Source organism: Plecotus auritus (assembly GCF_963455305.1).
Source record: "Plecotus auritus genome assembly, chromosome: 4".
Lineage (NCBI taxonomy): Eukaryota > Metazoa > Chordata > Mammalia > Chiroptera > Vespertilionidae > Plecotus > Plecotus auritus.
This window is the reverse complement of record NC_137775.1, coordinates 161989945-162014474: the sequence shown is the minus strand read 5'-3', so window position 1 is coordinate 162014474 and position 24530 is coordinate 161989945. Positions and strand designations below refer to the sequence as shown.

Sequence of the window (24530 nt, the reverse complement as noted above, 5' to 3'; positions counted from 1 at the left end):
TATAAATTTAATGTAGAAATTGTTTTGGGAACATGCTGTCATGTACTCAAGGGCTGAATCAAGGAGCTAGTGTTTGACTGATTTCATTTGCCAGAAAATTATTTTCTTTCTTTAGAAAATCAAGCAATAACCACAAAGCAAAGCCTGCTGTTTTATGTTTTTCATATTTTGAATAGAAAACACAGGTACCTTCATATTTATGTATATTACGCTAAAGTTCTTAATGTTCCACCATTTTATGATTAGGTTGTTTACTGAACAATTTGGCTTTCAATGATTCTAGTAATTATTAGAGTTCAAAGTTGAAACCTTTTTGGGATTACTGAGAAGGACACATACTTCTAATTTACAAAAAAAGTTAACAAATATTTAATCACACTAAGTAACGTCAAGACAAATAAGTACACAGAAGTATCTGCCAGTCCTTATATTTAAGGAACACAGAGTCTTGTTGGTATCATAAAAGACTCGAGGAAAAAACAATACAAAAATTATCACCAAGCACACTATGATTAATTTTCAACCAGAAAACAAGAGCCTAGATTTGGAGAAGGACTCTTAGTCAAATTTAGTGCAAGAGACATTTCTTATCAATCAGGCCTGATGTATTATAATCCTCTATCTTAAAAAGAATCTTAACTTACCCAGAAGTGCGATTGACTTAGCAGTATCTTCAGCATATGTTATTTCATCTGATACTTTCTTTTTCAAAAATGGCAAGCTTCAATAAGAATAAAGAATGTACAAGTTATGTTTCATAAAGTCCTTATGGACAGAAGGGAAAATTTTATTTTCTAAAAAATAAAATGAGAATAATATTCTATTCTTTAGCCCTGGGGAACTGATGACTGTCAAAAACATTTTTTGTGTTTCTAACTAACTAAATAATAATAAATAAAATAAAGTAGGCTTATAAAAGTGAAGAGAGGTAGACATAAGGTGAGGGTTAAGAAAGCCATCTTGCAATACTGCATCAATAAGACACTTAAAAATCCTCTTTCTCTGAAGGCAAAAAAATAAGGGATTATAGGTGTACTTCCATTAAAAATTAGGAAGACATTGGATAATCTGTACAAATCACAGATCCAGGCTTACCTGTAACTTAAAAGCTGTTCAAAGGCTTTTCCTGAAGTTTATGAAACTAGTTAATAGATCAATGGTCTATTTGTTCTTAAAAGGCAATGACCTTTCCCTTATTAACTGGATCAGTTACTGTCCACAAAATAACAGATATATTTTGTGAGATTAAAGTTAACAAATATCTTTAATAATAGAAGGGTAATATGCTAATTAGACTGGACATCTTCCAGATGTCATTCCAGACGTCCTTCCTGATGAAGCCAGGGCTGGAGGGAAGCCAGCCTGGATCTCGGGTGCCTGTGGGAGGCCCAAGGGAAGCCAGCCCGGGTCCTGGGTACCTGCCAGCGCCCGGAGGAGGGAAGCCTGGGTCCCGGGTGCCAGAGGGAAGCCGGTGCCGGCAGCCAGGGGAAGGAAGGCCTACTCTTGCACAAATTTTTGTGCATCGGGCCTCTAGTTAATTATATTTGGATCACATTTCACAATTACTATAAACAAAGTTATTTTAAAAATGTACTTAGAAATAATAAAAGATAAGGCATTAGAACCTAGGTCATTTGTCTAAATGTCAAAGGAGATATAAAAGTTCTTAAACACAAAGGAAAAACTACGTTGGCATTTTATGAGTTTAAAATTTGAAGCTCCTATACTATTTATTTAAAATATAATATACATATTATATTTTATATGTCCTATATATAGGACTATTAATTAATGCTTTTCAAGGAAAGTTAACCAAATGGTTGAAAAACAGCATTTAGAAATATCACATGTGGAGATTTATATATATACAGCAACTGGAATTGAAAGATATTTCAAGGGCAAACTATGAAAAGGAAAATTTTATAAATGCCACAGAAGTTTCTTATAAGTGTTTGTTAAAATTTGAAACAAATAACATATTAAGCTCTAAAAATTAGTTATACTTGTTCTTCAAACTTTTTCCTTTGCTACCAAAGGAAACAACCTAAAAGATAAAGCATCAGAAGAGTTTTCCACCAAAAAGGGTATGAAAAAAGATAAGCATTATAGTTCTAATGCAATAAGAAAAGCATACTACTCACAGGCCCAAACTGAAAGGCTATATTTTACTTTCAATGTTTTTATCTCCCAAAAATATCTTGAAAAGTGAATCAGGTGAGGATGAGGTGTGGAGAAATGCAGGACAAAAGCAGAAATTAGGAAAGTGGGGGGGGGGGAGATAAAATAATGAGAACAATTATGAAATATGAGGGAAATAAAGAGTGTAAATAAAAAGATTTATCACATTACATAATGAAACACTTAGTCACAGCTCTCATAGAGAACAAGTCCTTGATGGACCTCTGTAGGGGCACTGATGCTTAAAGTCATACTTATGAACCTGGTTTTCTAGGACTTGCACAGCTTCAAAATTTGAAAACATTTTATATATATGATCTCACATCAATATCATAATTGCCAATTTGTATATTAAAGTTCCTTGAAAGCACCAGAGTGATTCTTTAGGTCTTTATTTTTCATGGTCTCTATGAAAAAGGAAGGCATGATAAAGGCATTCAATAAATTATTTTTGATTATTTTGTTCAGATATCAAAAAATTAAATGTAATTATAAAAATTTAAATATTGTTGCTAAATCTAAAAATGTGAGTTAAAACCTACTAGGTATACAGTCTCACTAATATCATATTTACATATTAAAAGAAACACAGTATTTAAAAAGCTAAATTGGTGGAGAAGTTTCAAAGGTTAAATGGTCAGGAAGGTTTATTTCTACTTTAAGAAATCTCCTCTACTATATTTTATTGAAAACTAAAAACAGATATTTTAATGTGTATCTTGATTAGCCACTATGTGGCAGAAAGGAAGCAGAAAATATTCCTAGTTCCCTGAAACGGTTGGAGAAACAACAGCACAGAGGATTGCATAGACTGATTTTATAATTATGACCTCTAATTACATTAAAAACATATATAAAAAATAATTGTTGACATTTTATTCTTTATTCAAATTGGAAAATCAATTAAACATGAATCAGAACCTAATGCATCTTTGAGAGTCAAATTTTCTAAAGAGAAGAAAACTAGGCTAAAACTATTAAGCATTGTCTATAAATTGTCTCAAGGATTCTTGAAAGATATTACAATTTGTTGGTTTCATCTCAGATTTATTATTATGGTGAGAGCAAGTTATTATGAAATTTTTTAAAGATATATTTGCAGTTTAATCTCCTGTAGCAAGTGATCTTAGACTACAATAAAACTGACTACCTTTGAAATACCAACTGCTGATAAGTGATCAAGTGAAGTTTTCTGAGTTCTGCATCACTTTGCAGTTTAATCTCCTGTAGCAAGTGATCTTAGACTACAATAAAACTGACTACCTTTGAAATACCAACTGCTGATAAGTGATCAAGTGAAGTTTTCTGAGTTCTGCATCACTTTGCTACCATAATGCATAATATCTTTTATAATGCAAAATAAAACATAATAAAATACTGCACACTAATATGAAATAAAGTTAAAGAAAAACAACTTACCCACATAATTTTATGATATTATATGCAGGTTCTAGAAAAGGAGGCTGGTTTTCAATTTTTTCTGCACACAGATTCAGAATTTTAAATATCTGTGCCAAATCCCTTAGGGGCTTTAATATTTTTAGTTAAGAAATAAAATTAAGGAAGAGAAACCAAGATGGCGGCATAGGTAAACACCTAAACTGCTGCCTCGCACAACAATTTCAAACTACAACTAAAAGACAGAACGGACACCATCCAGAACCACAGGAAAGCTGGCTGAGTGAAAATTCTACAACTAGAAGGAAAGAGGAAAGCTCACAGAGAATTGGAGGTACGGCAAAGGGGCTTTGTGCGCGTAGAGAGGAAGGGCGGCTGAGAGCCTGGCTGACTTTCTCTGGCGGAAGGGGGAAGGAAGCCTCCAACCGCACTGAACCCCAGTTCTGACTGCACTGAACCCCAGTTCCGGGCGAACCCCTGGGGACCCACGCTCTTACGGGGGGAGTCTGGACTCTCTGGCGGAGACTCGAGCTGGGAAAGGCAGAAGTCTGAAGGCGCACACGGGCCAGTGCACACAAAGGCTGCGGAGGTTGCCACAGGCTTTCCCTAGTGGAAGGGAGTCAGAGGATCCTGACTGCACTGAGCCCCAGTTCTGACTGCAGTGAACCCCAGTTCCAGGCGAGCCCCTGGGGACCCACGCTCTTGTGGGGGGAGTCTGGACTCTCGGGCGGAGACTCGGGAGCCGGGGAAGGCGGAGGACTGAAAGTGCGCACGCGCGCGTGCCAGTGCACACAAAGGCTGCGGAAGTTGCCACAGGCTTTCCCTAGTGGAAGGGAGTCAGAGGATTCTGACTGCACTGAGCCCCAGTTCGGACTGCAGTGAACCCCAGTTCCACGCGAGCCCCTGGGGACCCACGCTCTTGTGGGGGGAGTCTGGACTCTGAGGCGGAGACTCGAGCTAGGGAAGGCAGAGGACTAAAAGCGCACATGCGCGCAAGGGCAAGGCTGACAGGAAGCCAAAACTGAGACTCCACCCCATCCAAGCTGAGCACAGAGGCTATTGCAATTTGGCAAGTCTAATCCTATAAGGCTGTCTCCAGCACCAAACTTCTCCCAGCATAGACACAGCTGATCCTTACAGCCAACTGGCCCGGAGGTCAATTCTTCCCAGTGATACCAACAACAATAAAGACTTAATTACAACAAGGCTGTACACACAGTCCACAAAGGGGTGCACCAAGAGTGTCCACCTCAGGTTAACTGGGGAAGCAGACCCACTGGGCCATATTGGAAACCTAGCACAAATATCTACCTTACCAACTCAGGGAATCAGTGAAAATGCGGGGTCAAAGAATCAGATCACAAACGAAAGAAATGGAGGAAAACAAACGACTGGATATAGAATTCAAAACCACGGTTATAAGACTTTTTAAGAGTATCCTAGAAAAGGCCGATAAATATAACGAGACCCTCGAAGATATGAAAAAGGACCAACTAGAAATTAAACATACACTGACTGAAATAAAAAATATTATACAGAGACCCAGAAACAGAATAGAGGAACACAAGAATCAAGTCAAAGAATTGAAATACAAAGAAGCAAAAAACACTCAACCGAAAAAGCAAAAAGCAAAAAAAAAAATCCAAAAAGTTGAAGATAGTGTAAGAAGACTCTGGGACAACTTCAAGCGTACCAACATCAGAATTATGGGGGTGCCAGAAGAAGAGAGAGAGCAAGATACTGAAAACCTATTTGAAGAAATAATGACCGAAAACTTCCCCCACCTGGTGAAAGAAATAGACTTACAAGTCCAGGAAGCCCACAGAACCCCAAACAAAAGGAATCCAAAGAGGACCACACCAAGACACATCATAATTAAAATGCCAAGAACAAAAGACAAAGAGAGAATATTAAAAGCAGCAAGAGAAAAACAGTTAATTACCTACAAGGGAGCACCCATACGACTGTCAGCTGACTTCTCAACAGAAACTATGCAGGCCAGACGGGAGTGGCAAGAAATTTTCAATGTGATGAATAGCAAGAACCTACAACCAAGATTACTCTACCCAGCAAAGCTATCATTCAGAATTGAAGGGCAGATAAAGAGCTTCACAGATAAGAAAAAGGTGAAGGAGTTCATCACCACCAAACCAGTATTATATGAAATGCTGAAAGGTATTCTTAAAGAAGAGGAAGAAGAAAAAAGTAAAGATAAAAATTATGAACAACAAATACATATCTATCAACAAGCGAACCTAAAATTCAAGTGAATTAAAAACCTGAGGAACAGAATAATCTGGTAAATATAATAGAATCAGGGGCATAGAAAGGGAGTGGACTGATAATTCTCAGGGGGAAAGGGGTATGGGGGGTTCATGAAGAGAATGGACAAAAATCATACACCTATGGATGAGGACAGTGAGGGGGAGGTAAGGGCAGAAGGTGGGGTGGGAAATGGGTGGAGGGGAGCTATGGGGGGAAAAAGGAGAAATAATTGTAATAATCTGAATAAAGATTTATTTAAAAAAAATAAAAAAATAAAAATGAAAAAAAAGAAATAAAATTAAGATTCATATATTTATATTTATTAACATATTCTTTATAAAACTTGTGCCAAGAAAATCTATAGAATTCCTATAAATATAGTTGACATTTTAAAAAATATATGTTTTTATTGATACTTTTCTTTTTTTAGAGAGAGGGATAGAGAGATAGAAACATTGATGAGAGAGAAACATCTTTGCTTGGCTGCCTCCTGCATGCCCCCAACTGGGGATCAAGCTCCCAACCAGAGCATGTGCCCTGACTGGGAATTGAACCACGATCTCTTGGCTCCTAGGTCAATGTTCAACCACTCAGCAACACTGGCTGGGCGACACTATTTTAATTATACTAATTTGAAAGACTAAAGTTAGAACCATATTTTAAAAGAAATATTATTTAATTTTTGTCTCAGTGACCTTTTACTCAAAATATTTTTTTCTCCTCTCACGACACCTTTAGAATTTGATTACCAACTACTACACTACCGATTCAGTTGAAAAAAATTAACTTAATGGCTCAATCATATCCTTCATCTCCACCCACTCACAGTAAACATGAACTGCTCCAGAATAAGAAACCCAAACCTACCTTACTTTTCTGCTTCACTTTATTAATATTACTGAGATGCATTCTCTTGTTTTTAAGGTTTAAATTGGTTGAGATCTTATTTCATTTAAAACTAGTATGAAAGCAAAATGTACTATCTATAGATCTTCAGGTAAAAGCACCTTTTATATTACCCCAACTGGTACATAAACAAATCTCATAGATTTTGTAGCAAGATGACTACAGAAAGTGAGAGTATCCTGTGGCAAAATTATTATATATATGCAAAGATTTAAACAACAGCTACCCAACAACAAATTAAGTTCTTAAAAGAGCATGAGTTTTGAGACACACAAGTTTCCACATATTTTGTTCAGGGTGGTATATGTAGTGAGGATACTATCTCATGTTTATGTAATGTTTTGCAGATTATCAAGCACTTGCACGTTTTCTCATCTAGTCATCCTAACAACTTTCATGAGGTGCTGTTATGCCTATAGTTTGATAAGCTCATTAACAGTAGAAGTACTCAAGTAAATTGGTAGAAATAAGACTGACATGGCCCTCCTAACCTTATCCACTGTCTCTTTGTGTCTTTAGAACTGCCATTATCTATGCAAAGTTAACTGCATTGTACTGTTTTCAATTTTACATTTTCTGATAAATGAAAAATATAATTTTGTAAAAAACACAAAATGTTAGCTATTTTCTGTGGTAGACAGAATGGCCTGTCCAAAGATGTCCGCATCCTAATACCCAGAACTTGTGAAGTTACCTTACGTGGCAAAGGGACTTTTCAGTGATTAAGTTAAAAATCTTGAGATGAGAAAGTTATCCTAGATTATCCAGATAGACAAGTGTAACCACAGGGTCCTTATAAGGGAAAAAGAGAGGCAGCGGAGAATCAGAGAAGGAAATGCGATGACAGAAGCAGAGGCGAGAGTGATGATACTTTGAGGAAGGGGCCAGGAGCTGAGGAATGCAGGCCACCTCTAGAAGCCAGAGAGGCAAGGAAGTGAGTTGTCCTCAGAGCCTTCAGAAGGAACCAGCCTTGCTACACCTTACCTTTAGCTCAGTGGGGCAGATTTTGGACTTCTGACCTCCAGAAGTATAAGACAAAAATGTTATGTTGTTTTAAGGTACCCTGTCGTAATTTATATTAGCAATAGGAAATGAATACATTTTCTAATAAAAATTCTCCCACTTCAGGATAAATGAAATAACCATACATATATAAGTAAAGGATACAAATCCATTCTGATAATACTGCACCAATGTCTTGACAGATTTAAGTTGTTCTTCTAAATCATCCTAAAACAAACGATCTGTTTTAGTTCTTTTAGGCTATTAAAACTGTTGCGATATAATTCTTTTATTAATATAAAAAGAAAGTAGACATTAAAATTATCAATAAATTATCCATTAAAATGATAATTCAATTACTGTATTATAATATATGGACAATAAAATGTTTCCTGAAACATGAAGGTAAAAATAAACTACCATTTAAAGTTGATTAGGAAATTGAAAATTAAAACTAGATTACTAAAAGAGCAGTAATTGTTTCCAGAAATAATATTAACAACATTGGAAGCATGTTGAGCATTTTTTCTGTGCCAGGCACCATTTAGGAACCATACATGCATGCCAATCTTCAAATCAACCCGATTAGGAAAATACTATTATTATTCCTGTTTTCCAGAATAAAAACCTCAAGCTGAAACACTAAGCAATTTGTCCAAAATCAAACAGATAATAAGTAGTGGTGTTAGAAGTCAACTTTGGCAACCTGACTCCAGAAATTGTAACTTTAACTTCTAAAATATGCCCAGTGTACTGGTACAAACCAAAAAGCTTTAGCCAATTAAAACAAAACAAAACCCTATACAGTGATATCTTTTCATGACTGAATCACTTCTGTCCTTTTAATCTTTAAATTGTTCCTAAGAGACTGTGGCATTTTTTATACCGCCCCCCCCTTTTTTGTCTATAAATCACAACTAGTAGGAGCTATATGTAATTGAATTTTCTTTTTAAAAATGCACATATATTTACAATTAAAAGTGATTTCCACAACAAACATAGTCAGCAAAAGATAAATTCTTATGGAGTCATTTTTATTGTATTTTTTCTTCTACATAAAAATGCAGAGACTAAAAAAATGTTAAAACAGTGATTAAATTTGGGTGCCTACTAATCACAGGACATTGTTTCGTTTGATCGGCACTACCCCGGTCACTTTCCAATTACTAAGAGCATGCAATCTTCATCTTGTAGTAATTTCATAGTGTGTGCTGGCTTTCAGGCAGTCAGTCAGTTCTCGGGTAATGTCAGGAGAGTGTGGTGTGTGAACATATATGCATCTGTATTTATTATCCTTTTTCCCAATGCTTGAGCTCTCAATTTTGAGTTTTACCTAAAATAATTTCATTTCCATTACATTCTATATAATATTTCTCTCAAAATAAACTACCTATGAGTATTATGAGTATGTATCTCTAACCCGATTTCATATCAGAAAAACTTTACTACATCATGATATGCTTTTTCTGTCCTTGTCCCCCACATCGTACTTGGTAACAGCAAATACAGAGGCTAGATGAGTCTTTCTCTACTCTTATGATTCCTTCTGTTTATATTCACCATGGATTTGTCCATTCCACAAAACCAAATGTAGTCACCTCCTCCATCTTCCTTACTAGGTTAAATATATTCATACTAAATTTAAACAGTCCTTGAATATTTGAAATGGTTTCAAGAGGAGAGAAATGATATTTATGTTGGGGGGACACATGTTACCTTTCAGGGGAATCACAGTTTATAAATGATACAGCAGAAAAATTTTCTCTCAAAGCTTACTTGAGCAGTCTCTTCAAGGAGTTTGATGATACTATTTAGGTCCATAGGCTTTAAAGCACCCTAAAAAAAATACAACTCTTATTATTCTATATCATGAGAATCAAGAAGTTACATCAAACATACTATTTTCACAATATTATTTATCTCTTGGCAACTTAAAAATATCCTATGAAAAAGAGCCAATGAGGAAAGAATGAATAGCAGATGAGACCTTTTAGGAGTAAAAAAATCTTGGAGTTAAAAAAACACAAACCTCTTGAATTCTAGTATCATCTTACAATCTTAATGTCGAAATTTCACTAGTTCCAAGAGGCCCAAAAGAGCATCTGGAATAATAGCACTTCCACGCTTTTCTTCATCATACATATTACACATCTCATGCAGACACAGTCCACTGAGTGTGCCTACGCAGATACACACAAGACTAACTTCTAGCCTAGAGGTAGGAGATGGCCTTTCTAGTGGTCCCAGCACTCTTATGGTCATTCTCTCTCAGCTGGTCCCAGCATTCTTACGGTCATCCACATTGGAAAACAGAAACCTCCAAGTTCTACAGCTTTTACATCTTAAATATTTCTTGAGCCCATTTCCTCTTACTGATTAAATATTTCTTGAGCCCATTTCCTCTTACTGATTATTTGGTTCTCATCTCTCACTCAATTACTTTCTTGCTGTTCTCCCTGCCTCCACTACTCTTGTACTTTCAACATCCTCCTCCACTCTATGGTAAAAATAATAAAACTCAGATCTGAACACAACCAGTCTGAATCATTCAGTGACTCTCCATGAACACTCCTGAACCTCTCCTCTGTTTTCAATTATGTGGTTACAATCCTATTCCTCTCCTTGGTTAACCCCCATAGATTGATCCTTCAAGCTACAGCTCAGTTGTCACCTCCCCAAGGGATGAAAAAGGGTAGAGCAAACGTCCCTCTTTTGTGCTCCCATAGCACCCTAAGCATATGCCCATTACAATTCCCACCAGTGTTGCTCTAAAATGGTTTACAGGTTTATCCCCCACCACGCCCTGCCCCGAAGTTCACTTGAGGACAAAGCCTTGTTTTCTGGCAACCCCAGCACCAAACACTGGGCCTCGCATAGCAAGCTCATTGTAGGTAAGTGGGGAAGGACACAGGAGGCGCTATCATCCAGAGTTTGAGTATTTATGATAATACAGAAGCCCCAAAATTCTAAGTACAATTTTGGCTATATTTAACTTGGGGGTTAATGCTTCCTTGTGCATAACATCTTCTTTTTACTTCAAATGTTGTATCAAAATTGCTTACTCCTCTTACATGAGTTAAGCTATCCCAGTCACCTTTGTTTCCTTCCTCTTATCAATCCTCCTTTCACACTTACTTCTACTTTAAAATAACCATTTGAAAAGATGATGTAATAATGATATAAAAATACACAAAAGGGGGGAAATCCTACTTATTCCTATCATCTAAATACAACCTATGTTATTTTCTGGTTTTAAATATTTTCACATATTATTTTCTGTTATTATTTACATGTATAAATGTTTTACATAATTTCACTTAGTATTAACACCGTTGTACTTTTGACTTTTAAAGCTATAATGCATACATTTCCATATTTTTACAGGGTCATTATTCCTTTGCCTCTTAAGTCTAGATTTTACTTTCTTTCACAATTACAAACTCATATATTCTGACCTTAAAAAATGTCTTTCAAAAACAATGTTTGAACTTTAAGTCTGCAGAATAAGTATTGGAATGAATTTATGTACTCAAAATGATTTTATTTAAAAAAATTAACAACACTGAAAGGACACACGTGGAAAGCTGCTGAATATTCTATTGAGATCTTCCCCTGGGACCTCCCCTAAAATCTCCAGCCTTAAAATCATTAGGTCAGAGGACCCAGCACCCCCTCAGGAGCACTCCCTCACCTTTCCCCTCCCTCTCCCCTCAGGTGTATCACCTTGACCTTCCTCACTTCTAAGCAACGGCCCTTCCTTTGCCGCTATAACTACTTTCCTAAGCCCATTTCATCTACAGATTACTTCTACCTCTGTGATTTTCCAAATAAATGTTCTCTTATAGTCTGAGTCTTGGCTCTGAATTCTTCCCTAGTCAGAACTCAAGTACCCAGGTTGCTGAACCCAGGTCCGATCTAACCCCACCGGTCTGATCTAACACCTGGTGCCCTTCTCACACTACCACCAACAGAGTAAGACTCAAATTCAGAAAGAGAGACGGGAACTCACTAAATAAATATTACATGTCACCTCCTGTGTACCAGGTTTTGTGCTGGATGTTGCTGGTGAATATTGGAGGAAATGGGGAACACTACAGAAAACACCCAACAGACAAGGCTTCTGTCCTCAGGAAGGTAGCACAAAGCCGAGCACATGTTACCGATAAAGCACAGATAATGCATTGGAGACCCCTAAAAATAGGACAGAGAAGTGGAGCTGAGGAACTTTAGGGATGGCAAAGACCTTAAACAGCATTTAGTTCAGCGGTTCTCAGGCTAAACATCACTTGAGGGAGCATTTTAAGAGCCCTCGGCTCCACACTGGGGATGCTGTAGAATAGATCTGGGGTAGGGCACATTTTTACAGTACAATGTTTGTTTGTGTTTAAAGCTCCTGAGATGGTTGTGATGGTCCCTCAGGTTGGGGAATACTCATCTAGTACAGGCTCATTTTTCAATGACAAGAAGAAAATTCTGAGATGTCCTAAATTAATTACAGCAGGCAGAAGGGTGGGAGAAAGAGACAGAGAAGTTAATCAGTTAACAACTGCAGGGCAAAACCAACAAAAAACTGCTTACATTCCTAAACTTACCTTCTTGAAACCCTGAATTAACTCCCAGGTAGCTATTTCCACAATTATCTAAAGAGAACAGTCAGGCGCCACTGACCACCAGGAGCCTCTGCTTCTTGCTTACACACAAACTTTCCAGGCTGTTGCCCCCAAGCAATCCAAAGGAACAAACACTTCTTCCCTACGGACTGTGTACAATCCCAGGACTAGCCCCACTTCACCCTCCCCCACCCCCTTTACCTATAGCCCCTGTAAATTGTTTCCAAACAACTTGTATCTTCCTTCCTCTACATGATGTGTAAAAGAGCCTGTCAACCCCAGGACCGCAGACGTGTTGTCTCCTCCATCTAGCCCTGCTGCTGCTGCTGGTTCAGACTTCATGCCCAATACCTGTGGCTTCTCTGGCCAGCATGTGCTCAATAAACCCTTTCTTTTGGAAAGGCTTCAGCCATGAAAGTTGTGTTTAACACTAGAAAAGGGAACAGGCCTAAAGAGGTGAAGAGATTTGATCAATGTAATTATATTAGACTAGAGGCCCGGGGCATGAAAATTCATGCACTGGAAGGGGGGTCCCTCAGCCCAGCCTGCCCCCTCTCACAGTCTGGGAGCCCTCACAGGTGGGAGGCGACCCGGCAATTAGGGGAAGGCAGCGCCCCATCACACCTTTGCTGCTGCCACTGCCAGCAGTGCAAGCCTCGGCCAGCCCTGGTTACCTGAGCCTCGGGCGGCCCTGGTTGGCTGGCCAGCTGCCATCCGAGGCTTGCCTGTGCCTTGGGCCCAGCCTGGGCAGCCGACATCCGAGGCTTGCCTGCACCTCAGGCCAGTCCTGGGCGGCTGGCAGGCTGAAGGTAGGTCCAGCCGCACTGTGCGCCTGCCGCCCCCTGCTCCCCCCGGCTGGGCTGAAAGGACTGGGGGACTCTGGCGGGGCTGAGGGGACTGGGTGCCGCCATCTTGTGGCTATGGGTGCCGCCATCTTTGTGGCAGTGTGATGGTCAATTTGCATATTCCCTCTTTATTAGATAGGATGAGGTAAGCAATAAGGAGATACTGTTGAATCCCAAAAGAAAGAGAGGTGGACCCTGACTGGTGTGGCTGTTAGTTGAACGCTGTCCCATGGACTGAAGGGTCCTGGGTTCTATTACCTGTCAGGGCACATGCCCAGATTGCAGGTTCAGTCTCCATCAATGCTTCTCTTTCACACTGATGTTTCTCCCTCTCTCCCTTTCCCTTCCTCTCTTTCTCAAATGAATAGACACATTTTTATTTTTTAAGAGAGAGGGGTGGGACTCAAAGGGAGGAGGAGGAGGATAAAGTGATAAAGTGGTGTTTATGGAAAATAGACTGGGAAAAGGAAAAGGAGCAAGCCAAGGGCTGACAAGAAGGATGACACATTAATAGGACTGACTGACGCACTGTGGTGACAAGAAAGGAAGCAAGCAGTTCTTTTAAAGCCCCACTTGGTGTCCCTTGTTTTTTACCATATCAACTGACCTGCTGGTGGAGGGTTGGAATTTTGTTTTGTTGTTATTGTTTATTTCGTTTTATAATCCAGATACATATGAAACTATCTCCCACAGTTCTCCAGGAGTTCGTTGCTGTGAAACTCTGCAGCATGGTTCATATCATACTGCAATTATTGTACATGAAGCATAGCTGCTCAAAGTGGGAAATGGGGTCCTCTATTAGTCACAATCGCAGTTACCAGAAGGGGGACCTGGCCCTGAGTGGGTCTGCCTAGGGTGGGCTGGTAGTGTGTGGGTTCTTGACTTCGTGCAGGAAAGATTTCACAGTACGAGTCCAAGTGATTTGGAGAGTAGGTTTATTAAAGCTGGGGACAGGGAAACAAGGAAGGGCCAAGGGTAGAAGCAGCAACAGAAGAGAGTCTGGGCAGGGCTGCTTTGGCTCTCTAAAAATAGAAATGAGCCACAGTGGGACGGCTCTGGCTCGCTGGGAAGTCAGAGAAAAGGGGGCCTTGGAGACAGGTTCAGTGGGTGAGCCCTGACAAGCTGCCACTGCCCATTGCTCCCCTGGTTGCAAGTCTCCTGGGGTCCCTTAGAGGTTGGGAGATGCAGGCCTGTGGGAGAAGGGAAAGGCAGGTGTGCTCTTGGGAAGGGAGTGCACACTGGGTCCTTTGTCTTGAGGGTTTTTGAAGGCTGGCAGTTTAGAGGCGGTCTTAGGGGAGCTCTCAATAGAATACTCATCAGCTTTTCCAGGTGTGCCCTTTCTACTGATTGGTCAACACCAGGGCAGGGAGTCTTTAGTTATCACCTGGTTTTGCTGCTCTTCTGAGCCTGGAGCTGAAATAGGAGTGAGGCCTAGATATTATCTCTAGGGAGGAAAGGTCAGGGGTCCACACTGAATAACCAGCAATATGCCAGGGGAGGAAAGGCCCCCAGTGCCAGTATTGCCCATTGCTAAGCATACTAGGCCCGCGGGGCTTTCTGCCCTGGTGACGGGCTGCACCTGGCTGTAAACGCTCAGCCAGTTTGTTCAGCTGTCTCAGTTTCTGAAATCCACTTGCTGAGGAGTTTTCTTTTGCTCCTTAGTCTCCGCCTCAGCGTCACCTGGAATCCTGTTGGAAAAGCAGATCCAGAGCTCTCCTCCAGATCTGCAGAATCAGAATCTGCATTTTAGTAAGACCCCCAGGTGCTCCAAACGTACATTAGAATTTGAGAAGCACTGCTCTAGAGGGTTTCCCATTTTTTAGAATGAGAGGAACAGTATTAAAATAAATAGGAAGTAAAGAGTAAACAATTTGTGATTTCAAGTGTATGATGGAGCTGGCTTAATGAACTAAGGTAGGATCCACACTCTCATTTTTAGCTGCCAGGATACACTGTCTCTCAAGCATAGGCAGAGGAGGAAGTTGCAAATGTGGGATGGTTTGAAAATACTTAGAGTTCCAAGAGTCTTTTCCTCTACTGGCTTGAGGCAGAGGTCTAAAACATTATCTTTTTTCTTTTTAATTGATACTGGGGCCAATTATTCTGCCTTCCCAAATTTGCTGGGATCCTTGTCCCTCCTCAGTCTCTATTATGGGGGTTGACAGACTATTCTCACAGCCATTAGTCACCTCACCTCTACCCTGCATCTTACTAGACACCCCCTTTACCCAATCTAAAAAGTTATCATTTTAGTGATGGCAAAGAGCACTAGTGCCCACTCTGGGTAAAGAAACCGAGTAACTTGCACTTAACTTCTCCTGGCCTTAGGGTCCTCATTTGTAAAAGCAGTCACAAACAAAACCCAAGTGATCATTTCTCCCAGCTCTATAAGTTTTTATTCTATTTCATTTCTTTTGGTAGATACTTTTTCTTCAGTACTTTATAAAACGTTAATACTCCTGAAGTAGTTGTTGTTAAACAAACAAACAAACAAAAGAACCTTGGAGGCTGAAAGCTTTTCTAAAAGTGTGATTTATTGAGCCACAGGCTAGCCAAACAGGACCAGGTCCTGGGGAATGAAGTCTAAACCACCAGCAGCGGTGCCAGGGAGAAAAGACAAACATGTCCACCATCCTGGAATTGATGGGAACTTTTATACTTAATGTTTGGGGAAGAAAGATATAAGATGTTTTGAAAGAATTTACATTGGCTACAGATAAGGGGGGTGGGGAGGTGAAGCAGAGGCTGTTCTATGACAGGTACACACTCTATAAGTAGGAAATACTACATTTGACAACAGTAAGAGCAGTCTTGAAAGTTCATGCATATGTGGGATATGGGGGTCTAGTAGTCTGCTAAATAGATGCTTTCAGGAATGTGAGAAGTCCTTTGCTAGTTAGCCCACAGCTGGCTAATGGTTACCTACTCTAGTCTTTTTCTCTCCCTCTCCCAAGGCCTGATGTAATTTAACGTAGTGCATCTCAGAATTTTTCTCTTGTCATTGCTAACAAGGTGGGAACTTTAATTAATACAAATTGATTTCTTTTTGGAAGAGAATCCTGGGCCCTGGAAAGAGAGTAATAAAAGAAAAGGGGAAGGAAGAAAATGTACACACATATACACAGGTATACTTGTTTTGCTTTACTTGATATGTTGTGGACTATTTTGGCAATGACCTATTAAAAGTATTTCCTCTTTTTTCTTTTTCTTCTTCACCCATGCTTGCCTGTCTCCTATACCCTGTCCCCTACCCACTTTTATACCAAGTAAAGGAAGAATGAATGAGAACCGTAAGTTACAAAATTCACCTGCTTCCCAGTGTTGCTGGTGCTTGGGAGGACAGCGGCTTGGGAGCCCCCCCTTGAAGCCTTGGGAGTGGAGGGCTGCTGTTCCTTACAAGTTCTTCTTTCCCCAGCCCACAAAAAAAGTGGCTGAAACACTTCCACAAAGCTGACTAGGTCAATTCCTGTTCCTCCTCATGCAAAAATGCTGTTGCTCCACAGGTTACTGTGTAAATGTTGGACCATCCTCAGAGAGTTCAACCCTAGTCCCACAGCAGAAGAGGTCCCCAGCCAAATGGCTACTCCCAAGGAATTCTCCAAGGCCCTAGCGAGGATGTGGACACAGGAGACAAGGTTCCTTACGCAGCCTGAGACTTGTCAAGTCTCAACAGTAATTCCCACAGTGGCCCCATGCCCTTAGTGTGAGGAGGCAGGGCAGGATTCCTCCATAGAATTCACGTTTTAGGGCTTGGTCATGGCTCTCTGGGGAGGAGCAATGGAACCCTAGCATGAAACAAATGACTTGGAATTTCTAAATACCCCCACTACAATAGAGATCCAAGGGAGCATTTGGAGTGAAACTTCTCAACAGATCAGCTTGAAAGAATTAATTTTTATAACAAGTAAATTCATAACCAAATATATGCACAATAAATTAAATCAGTTACAAGTGACATATGATTTCACTCACATGTAGAATCTAATGAGCAAGATAAACTAACAAACAAAACAGAAATAGACTCATACTGGTGGGGGGGTGGGTAAGGGCTGGGAAGAGGGGGGATGGGGGAGATGGAAGACATCTGTAATACTATCAACAATAAGAATATATTTTTAAAAAAGAAATAGACTCATAGATACAGAGAACAGACTGATAGTTGTCAGAGGGGAAGGGGGTTGGAGGCTGCGTGAAACAGGTGAAGGGATTAGGCAAAAACAAACAACTCATAGATACAGACAACGGTACGGTGATTACCAGTGGGAAAGGGGAGTGGGGGGAGGTAGAATAGGATAAAGTGGGGGGAAATGGTGATAGAAGAAGACTTGACTTGGGGTGGTGAACATACAATACAGTATACAGATGATATATTATAGAATTGTACACCTGAAACCTATATAATTTTATTAGCTAATGTCACCCCAATAAAATTAATGAAATAAAGAGAAAAACAAAAGAAAAATCAATTCTATTCTCTGCCAATCCTCTCTGACCCACCCCATAATCAGCTTCAAATTTCACATAAAACGATGCTTCATTTCTAATTTTAACACGTTTCCTCTTCTCCCTGTGTACATTTTAGCAGCAGCAAATTTATTTTTATTTTTTATCACCATTTATCCCCTCTATGCCCTCTTTCCCCTCCACCGCCCTGTCCCCCGCCGCAGTCACCACACTGTTGTCCATGTCCATGAGTTCTCTCTCTCTTTTTTTCTTTTTTTGCTCAATCCCTTGACACCCTCCCCCCGCCCCCCACCCACCCAGTAGCAGCAAATTTAAAGACGGGAGAAAGTATACGCCTCTGTCAAGAACATCACTAGATAACAGGGATCACAAGTACGGTGCAAACAAGTGTTCAAATTTATGTTTTTGCTAAGAATGTTTCCTTCCCCCAGGCCCTTCGTAGTCACACTTTTGTAGGAACAGCGGCAAAGCCTCCCCTGCTCAGTTGGGTGGGACGCTCGCTGGCGAGGACCTGGTGGCCCAAGTTCCCGGGCAGGTTGGTAGACAACAGCCAAACCCGCTCGCCAGCTGCGCAGTTCTCGGAGGGACCAGCTCATGGATGCCTGGAGGCTGACAGGGACCTCGGCCCCGCGGAATACCCTCGTTTCCACTTGGGCCCCCATTTCCGTCCTTGCTGCCCCCCAACTCGTCCCCGCCTCTAGATCTCAATCTACTCCCTCCACACCTCCCAAACGCCCCAAGCACGTACACGGGACCATACCTGAGCGTCCTCGTCCTCCGTCACCACCCCGACCACCGGGATTTGTCGAGGGCTGCCGGACTTGTTCTTGCTGCGCGGCCCCTGGGCCTCGGCCGCTGACGGGGCCTCGGCTGTCGCTGGGGCCTCGGCCGGCGCTGGGGCCTCCGTTGTTGGCGCGGCTGAGACGGCGTGGCGAGGCATGGGGGCTCCTCTGTCCTATAATGTGCCCGCCGCTGAGGGACTCAGACGCCCTGCCACCGAGAACGGAAGGCCACCTGAGAGCCGCCTGCCCCGCGCCGCCGCAGCCCACCTGGGGACCTCTGCTCCCGCCTCCCAGCTGGTTGCTAACACGCCAGCGCGTTGCTAAGGGCGGGGCCAGAAACCTTGGAAGCGCCGGCTCCTACGGAAGCCCGGGAGTCCAAACTACCCCAAACCCTAACCTGCACCTCCGCGCTCAGAATGGCTGGGTTGCTTTGTGCGCTAGACCTTGGCTCGTAGCTGTGCAGTTTTCGGGGCGCCGTGCGTCTCCGTTTTGGTAATGTGCGCAGGGCCTTCTTAACGCGGGCGAGAGTGGATGGAGGGATGAGGTGTGGATGTGGGATGTGTAAGAGGTACATGATGGACGGATAGTGTTGGAAGTGGAGCAGTTTATCTCACCCCAGAGAAGTGACCGGTGTCACCTACATTTTCCAGCCTACGACCTCTTCTGTACTTGAGCGGTCCTACGAGGCAGTTAAATAAATAAGGCGTTTTCCACAATGTGAGAAGACTTCTGAGTCAAATCTTTGAATCTAGAACAAGTTAATCTCGCTTTTCTTACCTGTTAGATAGCTGTGAGCAGTTTTGTAAAGTGGTGGTTGGCACATAAGCACTCAGTAAATGATCAAGATTACCGTTGTCTTTACTATTACTGGTTATCTACTCACTGAATCCTGAGTAATAGTCCGAGAAGGGTAAAGACTTTTAAGGAAAAGCTTCTCATGATAATCACCATTATAACTTAACCACTCCAAACACCTTGGCTGTGAAAATTTAAGAATCCTTTAAACCTTTTAATCCTTTTTTTAACCTACAGATATTCTTCAAGATTTAAATGTTTTTATATCTTCCATAAAATTTAAGGGCTAAAACATTACACAGAATCTCCATAAAAATCAATTTCATTTCACTTCTCAGGGTTTCTCTTCTCATTTGTAGAATAAGCAAGTTGATCTAAGGTTCCTTAACCAGTTCAAACACTGAGTAACATTTTTGGCTCCACAAATAAAGAGAACTGGGAAAACCAGATTGGGGCTGGCAGTACTTAATGTAAATCAGAGCCAACCCCCAAGCTTCTTTGCAAGAGTCCTGAGCATTTCCAGTGTCTATTTCCTCACCTCAAGGCATCCTTCTACGTTCCTCAGCCCAGTTCTCTGAAACTGCTCTGACAGAGGTCAAAGTCTGCAGACACTGTACTTGTCTGTAGTGTTTTACACTGTTGACCACTCTCGCCCTGCTTGAAACTCCTTTGCCTGGGCTTCAGCATTCTTTTTTCAGTTACCTATTGGTACTTTTGGAGCACCTCTCAGGCCTTACCCCTAGAATTGGGCTCAGCAGGTCTAAGTTTGCTATCACCCACGGAGAGTGCAACGGGTTTGTCAAGTGTATTATTAACATGACCTTAATTGAGCTGCACATTCCGCCTACACTGTATCATAAGCAGACTGAAACCACTCCGATAAACACAATGGAATACCTGAGACCAAGATGGTGGTGGGGAACTGACCTTTGTTCCATATCTGACCTTACGCAACAGATATTTTATTTCCTCTCAGCCTGGAGGCTAGAAGTTCAAGTTCAAGGTGTCCAAGATTGGTTTCCTTCTGAAACCTCTCTCCTTGCTTGTAGATGGCCCCATTTTGACTTTGTCATCACATGGTCTTCCCTCCATCTTAAACTGCTCTTCTTATAAGGATGCCAGTTAAACTGGATTAGGGCCCACTCATGACCTCATTTTAATTACCTCTTTAAAGGCCCTCTCTCCAAGTACAGTCATTCTGAGGTACTAGGAGTTAGGACTTCAATGTATGAAACTTAGGGGGATACAATTTAGCCCATAACTAATTCCAACATCCTTTGGGTTATAAATGGAATTCGTAGAAAGAACAGATTCAAGAGTAGAATATGCTTGAGACAACACTGGTATTCTTGCCTATAGGACACTGATATTTCTCCCAGTAGTGATAAATTACTATTTTGATTTAACAATTTATCACTGTACATTTGATCAATGTAAATCTGTCCCTGGGAGATGCATTTCCTTCAAGGACTCCAACATATCTGAATTTTGAGCCTGCTTTGTAAAAAATCATTATTTATTTCTTGTTTTATTTTCCATTTGAAGAATCCACTACCAAAACTACTATGCTATCCTCGGTTCCCTAGAGCCTGCCATAAACAAACAACAAACATTCAACGGCTGCCACTTTATTGGGGGCACTATGTCTGGGAAGCATAGTTAGGAAAAGATGGAAGTGAGGCAGGCAGTGGAGAAGGGAGTACAAATATAGGTGTTATTGAGCTGGCCAAAGCTTTATAAGTGCAGTTAATTCCTCAGCCTTTTAGAATATTTTCCTGGAGGCCTATGGATTATTGCACCTCGGAACAGCCCATCTGGGGGAAAGGAAGGAAGAAGAATTTATCCACCAGTTCCCTCTGGGGCTGCATCTCTTTGGTCAAAGTTCACCCCTCAAGTAGGGTTGCCAGATTTAGCAAATAAATAAATACATATTAAATAATAAATATTCCCATGCAATATTAGTAACAGAATTACATTAAAAAAGTTATTTTTTGGCCCTATCCGGTTTGGCTCCGTGTATAGAGTGTCGGCTGCGGACTCAAGGGTCCCAGGTTCGATTCTGGTCAAGGGCACATGCGCAGGTTGCGAGCTCAGTCCCCAGTAGGGGGCGTGCAGGAGACAGCCAATCAATGATTCCCTCTCATCATTGATGTTTCTATCTCTCTCTTCCTCTCTGAAATCAATAAAAATATATTTTTTTAAAAGTTATTTGTTGAGCCCTAACCGGTTTGGCTCAGTGGCTAGAGCGTCGGCCTGCGGACTCAAGGGTCCCAGGTTCGATTCCGGTCAAGGGCATGTACCTTGGTTGTGGGCACATCCCCAGTAGGGGATGTGCAGGAGGCAGCTGATTGATGTTTCTCTCTCATAGATGTTTCTAACTCTATCCCTCTCCCTTCCTCTCTGTAAAAAATCAATAAAAATATATTTTAAAAAAAAAGTTATTTGTTGATTTTCTGAAATTCCAATTTAACTAAGTGTCCTGTGTTTTACTGGCAGTTCTACTCTCAGGACATGAACACCCGTGTGTTGCCAGGCAGCTTCAGGGGAAGCCTGAGTCTCTACAGACACTGTCTACAGGCACCAACGTTGGTTTCTCCTCCTCAGTACAGCAGTGTGGCAGTGGTGGTGATGGTGGTAGTGAAGCAGGGCAGCTCCAAGCCACTGGCCAAGAGGCAAGGCCAGAGGTGGAGGTAGTGATGGGCTGGGGTGTGGGCAGGAGGATTGCAGGCATGGCTACATGGATATGGGGTGATAAATAGCAATTTTCTGTAAAGATGAATCAATATTCATTATCATATCTTGTTAGTATCTGTAGGACCATACTGCACTAGTCACTGGAAATACAGTAGTGAATAAGACAGACAAAGAGTTCCTGCAATCTGGGAGCGTACAGAATATAGCTTGAATATTGTGTTGAGTCCTGGTTTAAAAAAAAAAAAACACCTTAATGACCCAGACGATGTGGCCCAGTGGTTGAGTGTCAACCGATGAACCAGGAGGTCACAGTTCGATTCACAGTCAGGGCACATGCCTGGGTTAGGGGTTCTATCTGAGGTAGGGGTGTGCAGAAGGCAGCTGATCAATGATTCTCTCTAATCATTGATGTTTCTAACTCTCTCTCCTTCTCCCTTCCTCTCTGAAATCAATAAAAACATATTTAAAAAAGAATAAATGCCAGTGAAAAGAAATGTTTAAGAATACCAACTCATTAAATAGATGGTTTTCTAAATTATTACTTTGGCAAAAACAAACAGAACCCCCAGGATTCCAAAACTATTACATGTATTTTTTGGATACTTCTAAAAAGAAAGGGAAAAGTATTAGATGGCCTCCAAAAAATATTGGAATTATTATTCAATGAGACAGAAAAATTCATTTATATACAACATTTCAAAAAAGAAGTTAAAACACATTAAATAGTACTTTTTTATTTAGGTGTTTATAAGGCAGATCTATGAGAATGATATAAAAACATAGCATATAATTTGATAGCAATAATTTGGTGATTACAGAGTTTTAGCAAATATCTATTACACAGTTATAAAGAAGACTATTTTCTAAGCGGATACCAAAAATATTTAATCAAAGATCAAGACAAGAAGATGAGTATAATTAATTAATAATGAAAAACCAATTCTAACATAAACTGCACATTTTCCTTTAAAAACTTTTAAAGGTAAGAATTATTGCATTCTCGTTTATTCAAACAGTGTTGAACGGTATCATGACAAAAAACTGAAGGCTGGAATGGGTTGATTTTGACTTCATATAAAGAAACCCAAGTTTACAATGGCTTACATACAGGAAAAGGCAATCCAAGTAATGTAGTAGTCAAGATCTTTTTAGTTTCCAACGTGCCTTCCTTAGGGTGTGGCCTTGGTACTCCTGGATTTGTCAAGGCTCCTGTTATTTCCAGAATTCCCGCAAGACGGAGGAATAAGATAAAGGACACATGCTGGAAGCCTCTTCTAGGAAGTCACTCATACATTCCCCAGACATCTCTCTGGACAACACTTAGTCACATGGGACCACCAACTGCAAGGGCAGTTGAGGAATTTGATAGACAGCAGCTTTTAAAGAAGCAGGGTAACTAGTCCCTGTTCAAGTTGGATATCTGAAACACTATGTAAAACCTTTAAAGAAAATCTTAAGAGAATATTTCCTAGAAGTTGGCATTATGGAAATCGTACAAAAGCCCCGGCTTCGGTGATTTAACTTAGCCAGGCCAGTCACTGGGCATATCCATATAGCCTGCCCTAATTTTGAATGGCTGCATGAATGAAAATCCAATGAGTTGGAAAGCAAAAATCTCAGTATGCATATGTGTTAGTCTGAATCAAACATTGTTTTGGTATCATATGGGCAGAATTTCTGAATATTAGCACTTTACAATTTTTCACATTAAAAAAATTGAGGAACTGTTTATTCCTGTAAAATTCACTGTTCAAAGGTATGAACAGATTGTGTTTCCACTAAAATTATTACAGTTCCATTTAGAGCCATTACATAGACTGAATATATACCGGAATGTGTTTTACTGACTTATGAACAATTGAAGGTGGAGCATCTCCTTTTCTTGATGACACATCACAAATATTAATCTTAACCCTGGACCAAGGTGTATTATTTGTAATACACTGGCACTGCTCTAAGTCATGAGTTTACAAAATAATTTCAACACAACATTTTAGTCTGTTTACTTATTTAAAAACAGATTTTATAGACGGACACGGGTTCAGTGTTTATAGTATTCCTAAAGAAATACTTACGAATACAATTTATGGTCCTTTATTTAAAATATCTCATTAAGAAATCTTAAAATTCACAAATAAACCTCTTTCAGAGGAACTCTCTCAACAGAATTTATTATGAAATAGTTTAATGGCAAAAGGCGATTAAAAGAATTAATGTTTTATCATATTTCATAGAAGATAAACAATACAAAAATATGGATGATTTATTCTTTAAGCCCTTTTACACAAATAATTTTCATAACCTGACTGTATGAATGAATATACCTTATGTTACTATTATCAAATTAATTTCAAAAGTAAAATTCCTTAATCAAGTCAGGATTATGCCAATTTATTAGAAAATAATCAGGTAGTTTAACACTGGAGCTCATTAGCCAATTCCATGCATAGCACAAAATAATCATCTCAGATAAATACCTATAAATATAATTTATTCATACATTAAAATATTTTAAAATTTAAATAAAAATCTCTACACATAGGCAATCTCAGCTAAATTTCTATAAATGCTTTGAAAAATATGTTAGCATG

At 40.3% G+C, this 24530-nt stretch overlaps 1 protein-coding gene across 2 annotated transcripts in view; it reads right to left on the bottom strand.

Moving 5' to 3' along the window:
• Window positions 1-18772, bottom strand: part of CFAP69 (cilia and flagella associated protein 69) — a 62874-nt gene extending 44102 nt beyond the window's left edge. For both annotated transcript variants that reach the window (XM_080664099.1, XM_080664100.1), the window contains exons 1-5: window positions 18429-18772; window positions 9526-9585; window positions 7915-7977; window positions 3598-3707; window positions 645-721 (exon numbers count right to left, since the gene is read on the bottom strand). In XM_080664099.1, the coding sequence (XP_080520225.1) occupies window positions 645-721; window positions 3598-3707; window positions 7915-7977; window positions 9526-9585; window positions 18429-18608 (490 nt within the window). In that variant the 5' untranslated portion in view covers window positions 18609-18772. The remainder of the gene's footprint in view (window positions 1-644; window positions 722-3597; window positions 3708-7914; window positions 7978-9525; window positions 9586-18428) is intronic.
• Window positions 18773-24530: the final 5758 nt, after the last annotated feature.